Source organism: Stylophora pistillata, chromosome 6 (assembly GCF_964205215.1).
Source record: "Stylophora pistillata chromosome 6, jaStyPist1.2, whole genome shotgun sequence".
Taxonomy (NCBI): Eukaryota; Metazoa; Cnidaria; class Anthozoa; order Scleractinia; family Pocilloporidae; genus Stylophora; species Stylophora pistillata.
This window is the reverse complement of record NC_142524.1, coordinates 24,783,858-24,800,702: the sequence shown is the minus strand read 5'-3', so window position 1 is coordinate 24,800,702 and position 16,845 is coordinate 24,783,858. Positions and strand designations below refer to the sequence as shown.

General features: G+C 39.4%; 2 protein-coding genes and 1 long non-coding RNA gene across 5 annotated transcripts; 1 reads left to right on the top strand and 2 right to left on the bottom strand.

Annotated features, from left to right (window-relative positions):
- Window positions 1-832: 832 nt before the first annotated feature.
- LOC148728986 (dehydrogenase/reductase SDR family member 7-like) lies at window positions 833-13,281 on the top strand. 3 transcript variants are annotated; one of them, XM_088725456.1, is made up of 7 exons: window positions 833-1,120; window positions 1,774-1,836; window positions 3,885-4,077; window positions 5,174-5,223; window positions 5,890-6,006; window positions 10,664-10,827; window positions 12,833-13,281. In XM_088725456.1, exons 3-7 carry the CDS (start codon window positions 3,921-3,923, stop codon window positions 12,876-12,878), a joined length of 534 nt encoding a protein of 177 aa, XP_088581582.1. In that variant the 5' UTR covers window positions 833-1,120; window positions 1,774-1,836; window positions 3,885-3,920; the 3' UTR covers window positions 12,879-13,281. The 3 variants fall into 3 exon arrangements, with proteins under 3 accessions (XP_088581582.1, XP_088581581.1, XP_088581583.1); XM_088725455.1 differs by having other exon boundaries at window positions 1,715-1,836; XM_088725457.1 differs by lacking the exon at window positions 5,890-6,006 and having other exon boundaries at window positions 1,715-1,836.
- LOC148728987 (uncharacterized) lies at window positions 6,955-7,534 on the bottom strand. Its single transcript, XM_088725473.1, has 2 exons — window positions 7,361-7,534; window positions 6,955-7,221 (listed from the first exon to the last, which is right to left on the bottom strand). The coding sequence occupies exons 1-2, from the start codon at window positions 7,532-7,534 to the stop codon at window positions 6,955-6,957; spliced, it is 441 nt and encodes a 146-aa protein (XP_088581599.1).
- On the bottom strand, window positions 13,210-14,433 carry LOC148728985 (uncharacterized). The gene is made up of 2 exons (XR_015988813.1): window positions 14,214-14,433; window positions 13,210-13,393 (listed from the first exon to the last, which is right to left on the bottom strand). It is a non-coding gene; the product is annotated as an uncharacterized LOC148728985 (long non-coding RNA).
- Between the last annotated feature and the right edge of the window lie 2,412 nt (window positions 14,434-16,845).

Sequence of the window (16,845 nt, the reverse complement as noted above, 5' to 3'; positions counted from 1 at the left end):
GTTTCGAGGTCTGAAGTTTCGAGACACCCCACTCTGCTCAACGTTGATCATTAGGGAGTTTAAGCAAATCACTACGGCTGGCGCTGCTACGGCTATCGTGGTTGACGAGGCTTGGGGAGAGTACGTCGCCGTAGCCCGCCAAAATTCAACTTCAAGCAACGCGAACTACAAACCTAGTACGGCTGAGAAGTTTAAAACCAATAAGCGTCTTCGCGGTAGTTTTTGCACGTCTAAAAACTGAAAATTACTTCGTTCAAAGAGACGAGGGATTCCAACGTTTGGAAAAAAAAATTGTAAGCGATCCTGTGCACAGTGAATGAGTGAATTAAAATATTTAAGCTTACGTGTTGTAAAATTGGCAGTTTTGAGCTTATAAACACCAAAGGAAAGTTTCTACACGGCCCTTCATAACCCTCGTCATTCCTCGGCTTCAGCTATTTGAATTTCAAGTATTCTTTGAGGTTCGAAAAGGAAAAGTTAGACTTTCTACTTACGCATTTCTCCTGGCGTTCGCTGCGTTCTCCATGTGCACACTGCTTCGACCCTTCGACAAACCCGGCTGCAAAAATAAAGGCAGATTCACTCGGTAAGGGACAGCAAGCTTGATAAATATTCACGATAAGCTATTTTTAAAGATGTTAAGTGTATTTCAATAGTTAAAATTGCTCTGGAGAGTGTATAAAGCGAAGAAAGAAGCGAGATAAGTTCACGTACCACAGACTACGCCGAAACCTTCCCACTCGCGTAGAAGGATTTCCCGCTACGGCTGGATGGGAACCACTGACATGCGTAATGACTCGTTTCTGGACAATTTTACTTCCGGTAGCCGTAGCAGCGCCAGCCATGGAGGTGCTGGGTTTCTTTGAGATATGTGTCGTTTGATTTGTCGTTTTGCATACTTTGAGGATTTACTTTGCTGATTGTGATTCAATACTGCATTTCTACGAAAGATTTGCAAAACCACCGGATAAAAGATTGCGAGGTAAAGTGATTTGGATCACTGGTGCATCGAGTGGAATAGGTGAACATTTAGCCTACAAGCTAACTGAATTGGGCTGTAAACTGGTGCTATCAGCGAGGAGAAAAGACGAATTAGACAGAGTGAAAAATCAGTGCCTGAGTAAGTGTTACTCTTAGGTGTTTTTTTTTTTTTCGGTAAACTTAGCGATCCTTATTTGCAAGTTACAGTGATCAAAACAAAGACGTTATTTTGGCAATTGGGGTTCAGATGCACCTAAGCAGGTGTTGAAATAGAAATGGGCAGCCTTTAATTTGTGAAGACTGCAAGAGGTAATCTATGAACACGGACATTGGAATCTGTCCGGACAACACTCAAGGTCTTAAAATAATTGAGAAGAATTTGCTACCTTTCTATAACATCAAGAAATGGTTAGATATTCTAGTCTTCTCGGATAGGGACGAATAAATGGAGGTCCCGTCTCCGGCAGGGTTGGGGCAGGAGACGTTAAATTCCCACACACGAGATTACTGTGTGATGGATGTCCTCCCCTGGGGTGGGATGGGTGGGTTAGGACAGCAGGTCCACATCAGCTATTACAGCTGCCAAATTAATCAACCTGCTAAAACAAATAAATGAACTTCGAACTTCGTCCCATCATTATTGGGATGTTGCCACTTCAGTATGGTGCTATTATTCGGGGATAAACTGCATATTTTATGCGTTAACACAGCTCTTTTTTTTCTTGCTGTACAGGCTTGGCAAAAAAGATTTTTCCATTGACATCTGAGGATGATTTTCTTGTCTTACCACAGGATATTACAAACTTTTCCTGTCATGAAGACTGCGTCGCCAAAGCTCTTCACAAGTTTGGCAAGGTAATTTTTAGGTACTTAATAATCAAGGCATTTGTATTATTATCAATGCTTCTGGTACTATATTGGTGTGTAGACACGGTAACCAAATGGCCATTAATATAAGATAAAAATGTCTATCATAGTAGGACCTCCATGGTCTCAGTTGCACACTAGACAAACATTTTGAAAACCGATCCCTGTATGAGGGTATCAATTGGTCACAGAAGTTTAGGGCTGGGAGAGGCTGTGTGACCTGAGGAGATTGATGCTAAAAGAAGGAAGGCAGAAAAAGGAAAGGAAAGTGGTTGTCATACATGTATGGTAGATGGGAAATATTTGGCTTGCCATCCATACATCATGAGCTCAAACCAAATGGCTTCTCCTATGTCCCTCTCATAAGTCTTATGAGCCTTGAAGGGTCCACATTGTATTGCCACTTCTCCTCAAAGGGATCCTAGCTCACCACAGGTTACTCACCCTTTGGTGACCCTTAAAGATTAAGTTCTCCTTACAATATTCCCCCCTGAATCATACATTGAAGTCAGGAGAATATATAAAATGATCACTAACTAAAGAAGCCTTTGATTGAGTAAGAGATTCTCCTTATCAGCACCTTAGGAAATATATAGACAACCGTATGGAGAATATACGTACTAATGTTAGGGTGTTAAATAGATGATATTACATGGCGGCGTGGCGATATGAATTTAATCTTCGAGTGCTGTAAGTATCTCTCACTTGTTTGCTTTGTTCACTTGTGAGCTGTAATTTGAACACAAGAAGATAAAATTTGTATCCCCAAGTGGCCATGAAATATTCTGTTTATTTTATAGATACTGATGAAATTTCCACATAAAACAAACTTTTTTTATCAATTTTTGAAACAACAAAGTAGTGTAATTAAAGTGGTCACCTATCACAAAATGTCTGTCACAAAAATGTTGTGAAACTCGGATATAAAGTTAAAAGGAGAAAAATAGACAATAATACATATATTTTCTGTTCCAAAAAGTCAAATTTCAAAAGAACTGACCGTTCGCATTAGCAGGAAGCTCTCTTGTAATTGGCCAATCATGTTAGTAACCATAATTGGCCAATATCAATATCCTCACCCCTGATAAATAAAAATAGTATCTTCACTGCATATGATAAAGATATGTTTTTTTAGTAAAAGGAAAAATCCTGGTATTTCATCGCTATCTATTTTATAGGTAATTTCTTAGAGATCGATTTCAAGCTAAAAATTAGCAATAAAAAAGCAAGACGTTTTGACTTCCTTGAGGTCCTTTTCAAGTGGGTAAAAGTTGTCTAAATTAGCATAAATATGTAGTAAAAGTTGAAATGGCTAAAAATGTGGCAAATGCTAAAATGTGACTGATTATGTAAGAATGTGCTAAAAATATTTATGAAGTAAAAACAATGGAATAATGATAACAAGAACTACTCTAAACAAAATTTAATAATTTGGCAGGAATTGAATTGCATTGTTCATTTTGTGTTGGTGTGAGTTCTTTGATGAAAAAAACATGTATATATAATATAAAATATATATTATATATAATATTTATTACACAACTCGGGCAGTCAGAGGGCCAATAACTAAAATCAACCAATCAAAATGCTCTATTGCCGGTCAATATTCTCTCAGTATTGGACCGGGCACTGTCCTGAATGGTCCTGAATGATACCACACTTGTGTCCCTTTGAACTTCAGTCGTATAATAAATCTCTTATTAACCAAGCTTGCTCGGGACTGTACTGGAAGAATATCGGCCCTCAGTCTTTTTTTGTACGGACCAAGCGCAGCGAGGTCCTTACTGTCAAGACCTCGGGCCGATATTCTCTCAGTACGACCCTCGCGCTTGGTTAATAAGATGTATATATTATATATACAAGTTTTTTTTTTTATCAAAGAACTCACACCAACAGTTATAACAGCTATATACACCAGTTATATAGCTCTTTGGCATTATGCATCATTATGTTCCGTAATTGAGTTATAATGTTTGTTACTTGGCTAATCAGTATGGCATTCAGATACATTCTGTTACATTCTGTTAAAACTGCAGATTGATTTTCTGGTGAACAATGCAGGAGTTTTACAGATGGGTTTATCAATGGATAGTGATTTTGATGTGGTCTTTCCAGTCCTGACCACCAATGTACTGGGAACAATTTCTTTTACCAAAGCTGTTCTACCTCACATGGTTCAAAACAAGAATGGTCAAATTGTTGTGATAAGTAGTGCCTCTGGGAAATGTGGTAAGTTAAGTGATATCTCACTCAAGAGGGGATGGAGGGGGGGGGGGGGGGAAGGGAAAATTAGAAAAAAAAAAAACAGTACTGAAAGTTCAGTATTAAAACATGAACTTAAAACTTGAAGGCTTTAAATCCTTTCTTCAAACATGACAAGACATCATTTTACAATCTACCCTTTCTTGTCTGACAACTTGACAGCTGAAAGATTTTTTTTAAGAATCACTTACATGAGCGATATAGAAATGTGTGATTAATGTGCTCCTACAGAAATAATAACAAACATTTGGTACTATATGGACAACCCACCCCCCCCCCCCCCATCAGAGTAATCTCAAGTAATCATTTACTAGAGAACAAAGAGCACTGCACATGCAAGTTTGTCTGACACATGGTTGTATAGTCACCTCTTAAGCAGTGATCAATTCAAGGCTTTGCAACATCCCCCATCCCCCAGCCTCAGCTGGGTATTTGAACTTGAGAAAACTGGTATGTTCAAATCCCCTGGTCCCCCCCCCTCCAGCCAAAATTATATGAAATGCCTGACAAGTGCCAGATTTGATAGCCAATATTTGTAAAAGGTGAGATTAGTGACCCTGACTTTCTTGTAGACCCTTTTTTTTTTCCAAAAAATAACGTGAACTCTTAACCTTAACAAACACCTCCATAGTAAAAGATAAAACACTGGATGGGCTTGACACTTCAAATTCCCCACCCCTCTTGTGTCAAATTGCCCCAGGGGGGGATGTTGAAGCTTAAAATTAATTTGCAAATTGCTCTGACTTAGAGTTTTAGGTCCATTTTTGTCTCAGTTTGTTTTTGATTTATGTGACAGACTTTTGAAGCCATTCTGGGGCATTAGAAATGGTGTCAAAAACCCATCAGATATTCTGAAGAGATATCATAAATATTTTACCAATACTGTCTTCCCAATTTGTACAGTTGGATGTGGACAGGTGTTTACATTTTGAAATTTCTCTATATTTTGCATGACTTTTATAAAATATAAGGCATTGACACAGGGATAAAATATTTTTCCTCTACTATTTGGGTAAAACAATTTACACCAAGCACAATGTCAATTCATTGATTAATTCTGCAGCACCATCACCTTTTGTGGCTGTGTATTCAGCTTCCAAACATGCACTTCAGGTAATTGACTTGAAATAACATTGCACTTTTTCTGTAATTGATGATGCTATGATGGTAACTGAACTGAGTGGTTGGAAATCATAAGCGTGATTTCAAAATCGGGTTATCAAATGAGTGTACAAGGGGAGTTTGATTACAGTGTTGTAAGAATGGCCCTGAAAAGCCCTATGAGGGAGTGGTCAATTAACGTATGTATGTATGTATGTATGTATGTATGTCTGTCTGTCTGTCTGTCTGTCTGTCTGTCTGTCTGTCTGTATGTATGTAATGTATGTAATGTATGTAATGTAATGTGATGTAATGTAGGCGATGAAGTCGCAAGCGGCAGAAGACAATCAAAACAAAGGGAACATAATCGAGCCTTGTGGGTTTATTGGGCCACACACACAGTTGGCTATGTTTCGAAGCTTTCCAAATTGATTCTTATGAAAGCGAAATGTTTTTCCATCATAATAAATCCTTTATTGACCAAACTTGTTCGGTTAAGATGGCTGGATATTAGCATCGTTCTTTTTTTGCTTTTCTATAGACCTCGACTTGGTCTAAAAACGCAAAACATTCGGCCAATATCCAGCCATCTTGACCGAACAAGCTTAATCAAGAACCCAGACAAATAGAACCAAAATTCTTAAATAAGATAGGAAACAGAAAATTTATTATTTACAGGGTTATTTCAACACTTTACGTATGGAAGTCTATGATAAGAATGTCGGTGTTACAATGGTATGCCCTGGCGTAACGTATACAAACCTCTTTCGAAATGCATATCGAGAGAACCTGAAGGTATGTTGATGAAAGCCAACTTTGATGAGGTTATTTGTTATAAAGTAATGCGCGAGGAAGATGTAACTAACGAAACCAAGGGAAGAGTAAGTTTGCCGTGGCTAGCGCGCCTAATGGAGCTTTCGGAGGGAGGCGCACGAAAAGTGGGCGCCTCGTACGACGTCCAAGCTACCGAAGAAGGAAAAAGGAAAAGTCTGAAGCAGAGCTGAGGAATGGGACCACAAGAACCACTGAGGGAGCAACTTCAGAATACCCGTCCACATCATTTACATATGTCGGGAGGCTTTGAAGAATGAGGTAGAACACAATAGACGCTATTCTTATATATACATGTGTGGTAGACAGCGTATAATTCCCTTCCTTCTCCTCCAAGTAAAAGTCTTTGTGCCCACAAGCTTCCTTGATTGTCGCATTTCGATGTGTGTAGGGGCACTTACACTCAATCACCGAGTCGTCTCCCACAAGTCCATCAGGGGAAGCACCCAGAACTCCCGACTGGTGTAGCCAAAGGCCGGTCTGTACAGGTGTAAAGTTTGTGATGTTGGTGAAGGATTTCAGGGCCTCAGTCTCATTGTCCTGTCCCCATGCAATTGCTGTAACTCCACTCAAGTTGTATTCCCCAAGTAGTCGCTTGATAAGAGACGGTGTAACTCTTTTTGCCTGGAGGACGGAGCCAAAATTACTGGCAGTCAGGCGGCCTCTACGAGCTTGGTGCCATGCAGGGCTGTTTCGCTGGCCAGCCGTGAGGGTGCTCACAACATTTATGGTTCTCTCCTCTACTTTGGCATTCTCAATCAAGTACTCTAATTGTTTTTCCTTCGTAGATGCCATAAGGAAACCTTCTGAGTAAATGATATCCTCAATCGTCTTGATCGGGAGAGGGGTAGCAGGTTGTGGTTCGGGACTCAAGATCCAGCAGGTCCCTGTAAATTTGCCATAGCGCTTTAGTTAGCTGTACAGCCACATCCGATCTTCTCGGCTAGGATCGCGCGCCAAAGGGCTGTAATCCTTCTTCTTCGGTGGCGCTGGAAACATCTGGCTTGCAGACTGTACGCTTTCTGCCTTTCGCTTTCGTTTCCATTGGCATTCCAGGTCCGTCCTGCTAAGGTTATGGATGCCATAAATAAATATGGCTGCCGCGTGACTGCACTTGAACTCGCCGCGAGGACACTCGCATTCTGTGTTTTTTATTTCAAGGTTTTCATCGAGATAAATCTGATAAAAAGATAATTCGAAACAGACACGTAAGTTGCAATATATATTCCGCAATATAAACATTAAATTGGAGGTGAAATCGGGGTTGGGAGTTCTTCGAATTGAACATACGTGTTGTGATCCCAAATTGGCAACTTACTGTGACTTTGTAGTCCTTATTTTTCATGCTTGCTTGGACTTCACCTTTGATGACTCCCCTGGAATAAATAAAGCTTTGGACATGGTCGGATTTGAAGTGGTTTTCTCCGCGATCAAGCGATTTCCGCTCTCCAGAAAAGAAAGAAACGAGTGAGCATATCGATAAAGACGCCATGTTTGAAGTATGAGTTTAAACTGTTTAGACCAGAAAAAAATGCTGTCATGGCAACGTGACGTCACACTTTAGGACTCTATATGCGAGTTATTATTAAGCAGATTTTGAGCGCACGTGTTAAATTTTGTTCCTCAGCTCTGCTTTAGATTAGAGCAGTCCCGGTCTCCTTTTTGGTGGCTTGCGCGTCGCGGGAGGCTCCCACTTTTCGTGCGCCTCCCTCCGAGAGTATCATGAGGCGCGCTAGCCTTCATTTTTATGGCTGCAGCCTCCTATCGAGGCGAAACCATAACGTTGTCCTGTTGAGTTAGTGTAACGATAGAGTACGAGCGACCTCCTCGCCTTAAAGCGAAGTCTGCCGAGTTCTACTCGATATTCCTCGCTCTTGGGTTTGTCTGTTTCGGGACATCTTCGGTCGTTCAACGCTTGCTGACGATTTCTTCGGATCGCTTCGAATGTTACTCGGAATTAGCCATTTTCTAAACGAGCGGCGGTCTGGGTACGATTTGCCACCATAAAGGCTCCTGGGATCGTTTGGAGGGACAACGTGAAGGTAAACAAACATGGCGCACTATAACTTCTGTATTCCAGGCTGCACTAACAGTTACAGAGATGCACCTAACCTTCAATATTATAGAATTTCTAAAGGTCGTGATATACGTAGAAAGTACGTGGTTCTTATGAGGAACGAGACGCTGAAATTAGACTCTACGAGTACGCAGATTTACTCAGCTCATTTCGATGGGGAAGAGTAACTTAGCAGAACACACTTGCCTTCAATTTTTCCAAGGACAAAACCGACAGCTCCAAATAGAGAACTCAAGAGGGCCAGTTTCAAAGATGCGCAGAAAATGGAACAAACCAAAAAAGAAAAACAACACTTGCTCAAATTGCTCAAATTACCACTGTTGTAATTTGCTGTTCACTTCTTTCATGTCGTTGTTTTCGTTCACCGACGGCTGGATCTCTCCCTTTAACTTAACAATTTCTTTTTCACTTGTTTGTATTCTGTTATCTAAACTGTTTAGTTGGTCACCAGTAATTAATGTTTGTATTTCCACACTGGTACTGGTGCCAGCATTAACATTATTATTTTCCGACTGTTCTTTAAATCTAAAGTTCGCTTCCAGTGGTAACTGAGCAAGTGTTGTTTTTCTTTTTTTGGTTTGCTCCATTTTCTGCGTATCTTCAAAACTGGCCCTCTTGAGTTCTCTACGTGGAGCTGTCAGTTTTGTCCATGGAAACCTTGAAGGCAAGCGTGTTCTGCTAAGTTTTTCTCCTCCATCGAAATGAGCTGAGCAAATCCGCGTACTCGTAGAGTCTAATTTCAGCGTCTCGTTCCTCATAAGAACCACGTACTTTCTACGTATATAAGGGTCTTTAGGAATTCTATAATACTGAAGGTTAGGTGCATTTCTGTAACTATTAGTGCAGCCTGGAATACAGCAGTTATAGTGCGCCATGTTAGTTTACCTTCACGTTGTCCCTCCAGACGATCCCAAGAGCCTTTATGGTGGCAAATCGTACCCAGACCGCCGCTCGTTTAGAAAATGGCTAATTAGTATGTTATCGTACAGTTTCCTGATGCTACGTATTCTTTGTTTCGGACTACTTTATACAAAGATAAGCATCTCACAATTATTTCAGGATGGCGCTTGAAAAAACAAAGCTTTACCTCGCAGAAATATCTGAATAGGTGTGATCGGAGCATCGAGCGAACTTAAAGGGAAAAGAGATTATTTAAACGTTCGGATCAGCGAATTATGCCCAGTAAATCCGGAGGTATAATTTTTTCAATTCCTGCTTTGACAACACAGAAGATGATAATCATTTCAAAATAATTTCACAGTGGCGTCTCCGGCTCGAAATTGAATAAAAGACTTCTCCTCTCAGAAATATCTAAATGGTTTGATCTGCACATCATAGAAAATTTGAAGAAAATTTTCCTATTCGAAAAGGGAACACTTTACCATTTAAATCAGCGACAAATACTCAAAAGAGCCGCAAAATTTGTGAAGCGAGCAAGGTCCGAAATACAACACATTGAGTTTACAGTGACCCTATTCAACGGTGGAACGGTGGAATGGTGGAATAATCCACAACGTGGAGTGCCTTGTTGTATGAAACAAGTCATTGCAATGAAATAAGAAAATGATTTATAATAAACTAGCAAAATCAAAGTTAAAATTGATAGAAGCCTAGTTTAATCATTATTGGAGCATAGAGAATAGATAATAGATAGAGGAACAGAGAGGTCCTTGAGCTAGCCCCAGAAGAGATCATTATTGTTCACCTATTGTTATTATTATTATTAATACTATTATAATTATTATTATTATTATTTTATTATTAAGGAGGTCGATCATGTATCGTCAATTTATTTGCTGTTCTGCTGAATGAAGCTGAAGCAAAATAATGCAGACATAAGATGAATTCTGCTACTCTGTAGAACAGTTGTTAATACCGAAGAGATTCAAGACTTTTCTCTCAGCCAGAGACTTTTTAAACTTGTTTTAATTATTATTATTATCATTACTATTATTATTATTATTATTATTATTATTATTATTATTACTGTCACTAGTATCATATTAATATGATTATTTGTTACCATTGGTTTTTAAGTGTCAATTAGTCACTACATTCTTGAATCATCTTTCCTTTGTGGAACAATCCTGACTCATAAAGATGTGGGATGCGGCAGCAGTAGCCATATGCAGCCTTAACTGCCTATTTTTTTCTCATGCGCGACGGGCTTTGGCGAAAAGAAGGAACTACTCTCATAGTTCATCTCTGATTGGCCGTTTTGTTTACTTTGGTTTTGGTATTTCGTCATTGATTCGAAAAACGCTCTAGGAAACGAAGTCGCGACAAGGCTGTGGTCTAGCAGCGCCCGGTGGCCCCTGGCGTTTTACTTTTCCTCTTGGGCGACTCATGAATTTTACTTTTTTTCACACAAAGCATATGCCGGGCACCCTGGATTTCACAGTTTCAGAGCATTGGGCTCCATTCAATTTTCCTTCGGGCACAGCCTTGCGCAATGACATAAAATCCTCCTTGTTTTCTTTATTCTAAAGAAAGTCTGTCTCGCGCTGTTGCAAGCTAAAATTTCAATTTTGCTCCACTTAATAGACTCATAGGGATCTAGTACTTCCTCCAACGACCATGAAAACAGAACGATGCGCTCACCTTATTGTTATTGCCATGGTGAACTGTTTGAATGAAGTGTGGATCGCTGATCCAGCACGTCTGGTAGAACTATATCTGGCACAATATCTGCCACTTGTCAGAGACTGGTAAGATAGTTCATGTATTGCAGTTGTATTGCATCGGTTTTGCCTCTTCCAGTACATAGATCTTATTAGACGTTTTGTTGTGTAGTATCGCTGAGTATTTTTAAGAGTTGTGCCGTAGGGCGAGTCAAAATACAAATAACGAGGGAAAATACTCAGCGATACAACCCACCAAAACGTCAAATAAGGTATTTTTTATCCAACACGCCACATAGGGAGTGCGTGACAGAAGTATGCCAAGCGAACGAATTGGCGCGTTATGTTGCTCTTACTATTTTCTTCAATAAATGACGAAATTTCATTGTCGTCTAACTGATTTTCTTCGTTTGTTTTATTAAATAAACTTAGATCAATATTCGCCAGCCATTCCGACTCTTCGTCGTCAAGAAATTAATTTGAATTGTCCGCCATTAGTTTTGAAACTTCAGTCCAATTCGTCGCTCGCGCGATGCGAGAAAACCTGTCTATCCCGTTCTCTGGATACAAATACCGCGTGATATTTGCACTCATCTCGGGCGTTATTTGTACTCAGCGGAGTGTAGTTGAATAATGAATATATCTTATTAGACGTTTTGTTGTGTAGTATCGCTGAGTATTTTTACGAGTTGTGCCGTATTTTGACGAGCCTGTAGGGCGAGTCAAAATACAAATAACAAGTAAAAATACTCAGCGATGCTACACAACAAAACGTCTAATAAGTTATTTATTATCCAACACGCCAAACTGTTATTGCAGTGAGGGCGAATTTCGCGGATGTATATTTACGGGGAGTGCGTGACAGAAGTATGCGAGGCGGAACGGAATTGGCGCGTTGTTGTGCTGCTGTTTCTATTTTCTTCATTAAATGAAGAAATTTTCTGGCCTTCAAGCTGTTTTTCTTCGTTCGATTCATCTAATGAACTTGGATCTATATTTACCAGCCACTCTGACTCCGTCGTCGGAACTATGATTCAAATTGTCCGCCATTTTTTTTTTTTTTCCGTAATTACAATCCAATTCTTCCCTTGCGCGATGCGAGAAAACTTGTTTAACCGGTACTACAATAGACGAGTACAAATACCGCGTGACATTTGTACTCGTCTAAGGCTTTATTTGTACTCGTCTAGGTGTAGTGGGATAGTAAGTTCTGTTAGTATATCGCTGGAAGCGCCCGCGGGCGATATGAAGCGAATCCTGTGTTCTGATTGGACACTCGAGCGGGCATGATGGGCCCATCTTGCCTCCTTGGGATTGCCCGCTTTGATCCCGGGCAAAAACAAACTTGAATCAGTACTAACTTTGCAATTCTTGTATGGAGAAGCAAAAATCGCTAGAGGACAGTCAAAACAAAGAAAATCTAGACGATTCTAGTGGCTTTATTGTGCTACAAACTCAGTTGGCTTTCTTTCCTGGCTCTCGTTGTAAACAAGTCATTCTTGATTCTTGATAAAGTGAATTTTTTTTCTGTAACAGTAAATCCGTTATTGACCAGGCTTGTTCAGTGAAGATAGCTGGGTATTAGCTTCGTTCTTGTTCTTTGCATATTTATGGACCTCCACTTCGTCTCGGTCCATAAAAACTGCAAATTTCCCGATTCATTCATGAGCGTTTTCCCGGGCTTCATTCGTGGTATCCTCTTCTGAAGAGGTTCTACAAATAAAACCTACTATATTTAGGTTCTCTTGGGCTTTCTTTCCATTTCAATCCTCAATACTCACTGGTTTCCCCATTTTAACTTGTCTCAAACATTTTCTTTCACTTGGTCTAATGATGTACGAAACAGTTTTGAGCCCATGTAAATAATCTGTGACAAAATATAGGCTTTTAGTTTGGATCGGGAATTAATCACGTCATTTGCACAGAAGGACCCCAGTTTACCCAAAATAGAATTTGGATGTTAATTTCGTTTAATTCGCATGGAATTAATTTATATATTGATTGATATAAGGCAGCATTTTTTTCTAATTTATTTTATCACTAATTGATTGATTGACTGATTGATTGATTGGACTTGTTCATTGATTTTCAGGTGGGTACAGTGGAACTGGAAGGAGACGAACCATGAAGATCCCTGAGTAACTGCTCGGTCCCAGACTCTAAAACTGCCACTCCTTGAATTAATTATTTTTAGGATTGTGCTGTTAATGATGCACACACATTGTAAATAGTTGGAAATCTCGAATTTTACGCGCAGTCCTACGATCTCGAGCTTTAATTTAATGGGTTGAAACGAAAATGTAAGTTTCTTTTGTTAACTTGGACAGAGAACATTTTCTGTCCTCTAGATTTAGGATCACTTTCAACTATTTTCGCTAGCGAAGGAGGTATTTTACTGAAGCTAAATGATTGAAATTTTCAGAACTTGTGCGGTTTCTAAAATTTGTAAAAAACAGTTCAGACGGCAAGCTGTTTAAACTAAGCATTTCACTTTATTTTAAGCGACAGAGGGTTTCTAATTAAACAAAACTTCCAACTAAACAGGTGTTCCTTAATGGCGTCCGTCATCTTCCAGCTGTTTTCACTGAGGTTCTTCACTCTCGCAGTTTAAAGTACGTGCGGCCTCACAAATGCGTCTTTGATGTTCAACTGCCTGAAACAGTAATATTTGAAATGAAACGTGCTATTTCAAATGACAGAAGTGACCGATCAAAAATTAAAACTTCATTACTTCTTCTCTCTGTACATTCAAATTTGACGCGCGACGCCAGCTAGCGCCCAGATTGTACTTGAAAAGCCTATTCTAACTGATGGTTAAACATTTTGCATTTCACCCGTTTTCATAGCCCCTGAGGGCAATTTTTTTTTACGAGACCACAATACAGCTACAGTGGTAAAACATCGAGCATGCGCCAAGGAATCAATTTTGGCCCACTGCGCCGATTTCCCGCGCAAAAATTTTAAAGGAAAACTTGAAAAACAACTATTATTCAAGCATTTCTCAGTCAGCCATCACGGAGATTGAGGTATGATGTCCTATAGAGAAACTTAGTGGATAATATTCTTGTTTCTTTCTATTCACTACCTGTTCACTGAAGAGTTTAGGAGAATTGCAAGAAAATCCTAATTTCCGATTGATCACCTCGAGCGGTAACAGGTTAAGGGACATCGCAGTCAGTTTTTAAACCAAACAGATCCAAACCTTAATCCCTACTCTGAATGAGTTTTGAGAACTAGGATTATTCTTTAAGGCGAAAAATAAGAAAGAAAGTTGACTGAGGTATATCACCAGGACCAAGATGATTTAGTCCTTTTACTTTTGTCCTAACTGAAGATTATAATTCTATTCAGCTCCGGCTGTTACCAGAAATACATGTGCTCAAATTTTTTTTTTTGTCGTAGAGAAATTAAAAATGTTCAGCTCACGCTTTGCCAATTTGAAGTGCTTAAACGAATGTTAATGCTTGAGTTACCTTCTTTTCCCGGCTCAGTGAAAAGGGCTTATGTGTAGGACAATAAGGCGATCTCCCTTGGCATGGTAGAACAGGTATGGCAGCTTCACTATCCTGAAAAAATGTCTGCAATAAAACTGTAGCCATGAGGCACAGAAAACCCAAAGATTTTGACAACTTATTCATGGTGAAAAACAGCGGATGCTAATCAATGTGTAACCTTTGCCTAGAGCGACGTAACTGTTAGATCGATCGCTTTAACGAGGGGTTTATATTTCTTAGTTTTGGCAATTATCGACTTCTAAATTTAGTACAAGTCAAACGGTAAATAAAATTTAATTGAACTCTCCGGCGCGCGGTCTGTTACTAATGGATTTTTATGTTCTGTATTATTGAATTACAGGCTACATTCGACCCGGCCGGCTTATACTTTCTATCGCCTTATTAAGCTGAGCGTCGATACACATGTCGAAATTAGAAAGGTTTGGAGCAGGATTTGGCGGGAGGGGCTGTACATGTGAAAATTCAGCCCTCTCTTTTTTCACTCTGTTTGTGAGCACTGTCAAGAGCAGTGCAGTTTATTTTCGTTATAAAAGTCTCTTAAACAACCAATTAAAGACCAGGAAGAATTCATTGAAGACGAGTGACGCCTTTTAACTGTATACTTATTCTACAGATCCCTCCTTCCTCCATAAACGCGTAAAAATGAAATGAAATGAAATGAATGATTCACGATACCATATGTGCCGGAACAGACAAGCAACATGTTGGATTTAAAAATATAGTTTCCTGACTTTTCACAGCCACTCTTGGCGTGTTCACTGACAACATCGGAGGAATTCTTCATCAATACCTCCCAGAAGACTAATACAGCAGCTTCTGAGCCCGTATAGCTGGCTCATCTGGCCTTGTTCTCAGAATATTATTCTTTCGTCGGAACAACTGAGGTTCCCGAGGAGTTTTATTGACGTAATTAATCTAATTTCTGCCTGATGGAGAGACAAAAGCACATTCAGTTTGTTATCAGCACGCGCTGTTGTCAAGAAGCATTCATTTTTTTGTCGTTATTATTTTTGCTTCCCTGGTACGTTTTTAACACATTTTGAATTTAAAAAGAGACATTTTTTGTAAACAGGTTTACGAGAGCTACTTTACTTAAGATCCCTTGGCCTTTGTTACTACTTTTCAGGCGCTCATTAAAAAATATTTAACTTTAACGGAGGTTCAAATATCCAGACGAGATATTCTTGGAGATTAATTGCGTCAATGTGTTTAGATCAAAGGGAAAAAAGCCGTTAACAGAAGGTCTAATTATGTTTTCGGGCCGATTCAGAGTCATTTTAGCCGGAGCCTCTAAGCGAGGATTAAATGACTCTATCTGAGAGGGGTCTAAAACATATTTATAACCAATAGCATATACTATATTACTATTATTTTCACTTTGAAGTACATGGAGACATTAAAAACTGAGAAAAATTACGATAAAATTAAAGAGTCCGAAAATGCGAGCGTGTGAGCGGGCTAAACAGCTAAAATTTTTATCTTGGCCCGCAAGCAGTGCCACAGTGCCCGACAAAGAGGTAATGATATGTGTGTTTCTTTTTAGACTTCGTACACATTTACATTAGAGAGGCCAGCGAGTGTCTTGACCCATGGGCTTTTGGTATAGTGTTTGACAAGCTAAAACTTAAAACTTGCAACAGAAGTAAAATGACCACATTTTCTTATAATCAACTGATCAAGTCCGAAGGTGATTAAAAGAAAAGATCTTTACTTTTGATATTAGCATATGGAATATGCAATCATTTAAGCCATGTATGAAATTGCATATACGACAAAAGGAAGGTTCTTTTACTTTGGAGAGAAAGATATTTAAATACCTTTAGAAAGCTGGCGTAAGCGGTGCCTTCTATTCAACTGAAAGGAACTAGTTTTCAATGCTGAGAATTCATAGTTCCGACCTGTCAATCAGCAATGCGGAATCAACCAATCAGAAGGAAGCGTGCGGCATGCTGCCATCTTGTCCCACAACTTTTTTGAAAACATGGAGGCGCGAACGGCGGAGTGTCTAGCCCTTCAGACAATTTGGCGAAAATTCCAGACCAGATTTCGGTTTCCTTTCTTCCAGATCATTCTGATCTTTCACAGAAGGTTTTGGAAAAGGGTTTGAACTATTTTATTCAAGGATTTGTTCATGATATTAAGATTTGCCACGCTCCAAACACTGGAGCTAGTGCACCTTCTGGTACAAGAGTTGATGCGAAATGCTGGCGATCAATGAAAAAACACGAAGATCCGCACAAACTGCATCTAGAAATCAACTGCATCTAGAAATCAACGACAACAAGATATCAGAAGCCGTGTGTACTTGCAAAGTTGGGTAGGTTAAGGTTTTTTCGTTTTTTTAATTTTAATTTTGATAATAAAGCACAACATTATTTTCAAACAACAAACATATGAAATACATATATATGAACTGCGGTTATGAAGCGTATATGTGCACGATCCTTCGCAGTAAAGCACTATTTAAGCAATAGTGAAAATCAGACCTGAAAAAAATTCAGGCCTGTACGGGATTCGAACCACTGACCTCTGCGATACTAGTGCAGCGCTCTACCAATTGAGCTAACAAGCCAACTGGGAGCAGGCCATT

Bases quoted from the DNA above. Each gene is read 5' to 3' on its own strand.
- LOC148728987 (XM_088725473.1), bottom strand. From the start codon at position 7,534: ATGGCGTCTTTATCGATATGCTCACTCGTTTCTTTCTTTTCTGGAGAG. The intron at 7,222-7,360 runs GTAAGTTGCCAA...TCTTTTTATCAG, and splicing joins ATAAGGACTACAAAGTCACA to ATTTATCTCGATGAAAACCT.
- LOC148728986 (XM_088725456.1), top strand. From the start codon at position 3,921: ATGGGTTTATCAATGGATAGTGATTTTGATGTGGTCTTTCCAGTCCTG. The intron at 5,224-5,889 runs GTAATTGACTTG...TATTATTTACAG, and splicing joins CTTCCAAACATGCACTTCAG to GGTTATTTCAACACTTTACG. The intron at 10,828-12,832 runs GTAAGATAGTTC...ATTGATTTTCAG, and splicing joins CTGCCACTTGTCAGAGACTG to GTGGGTACAGTGGAACTGGA.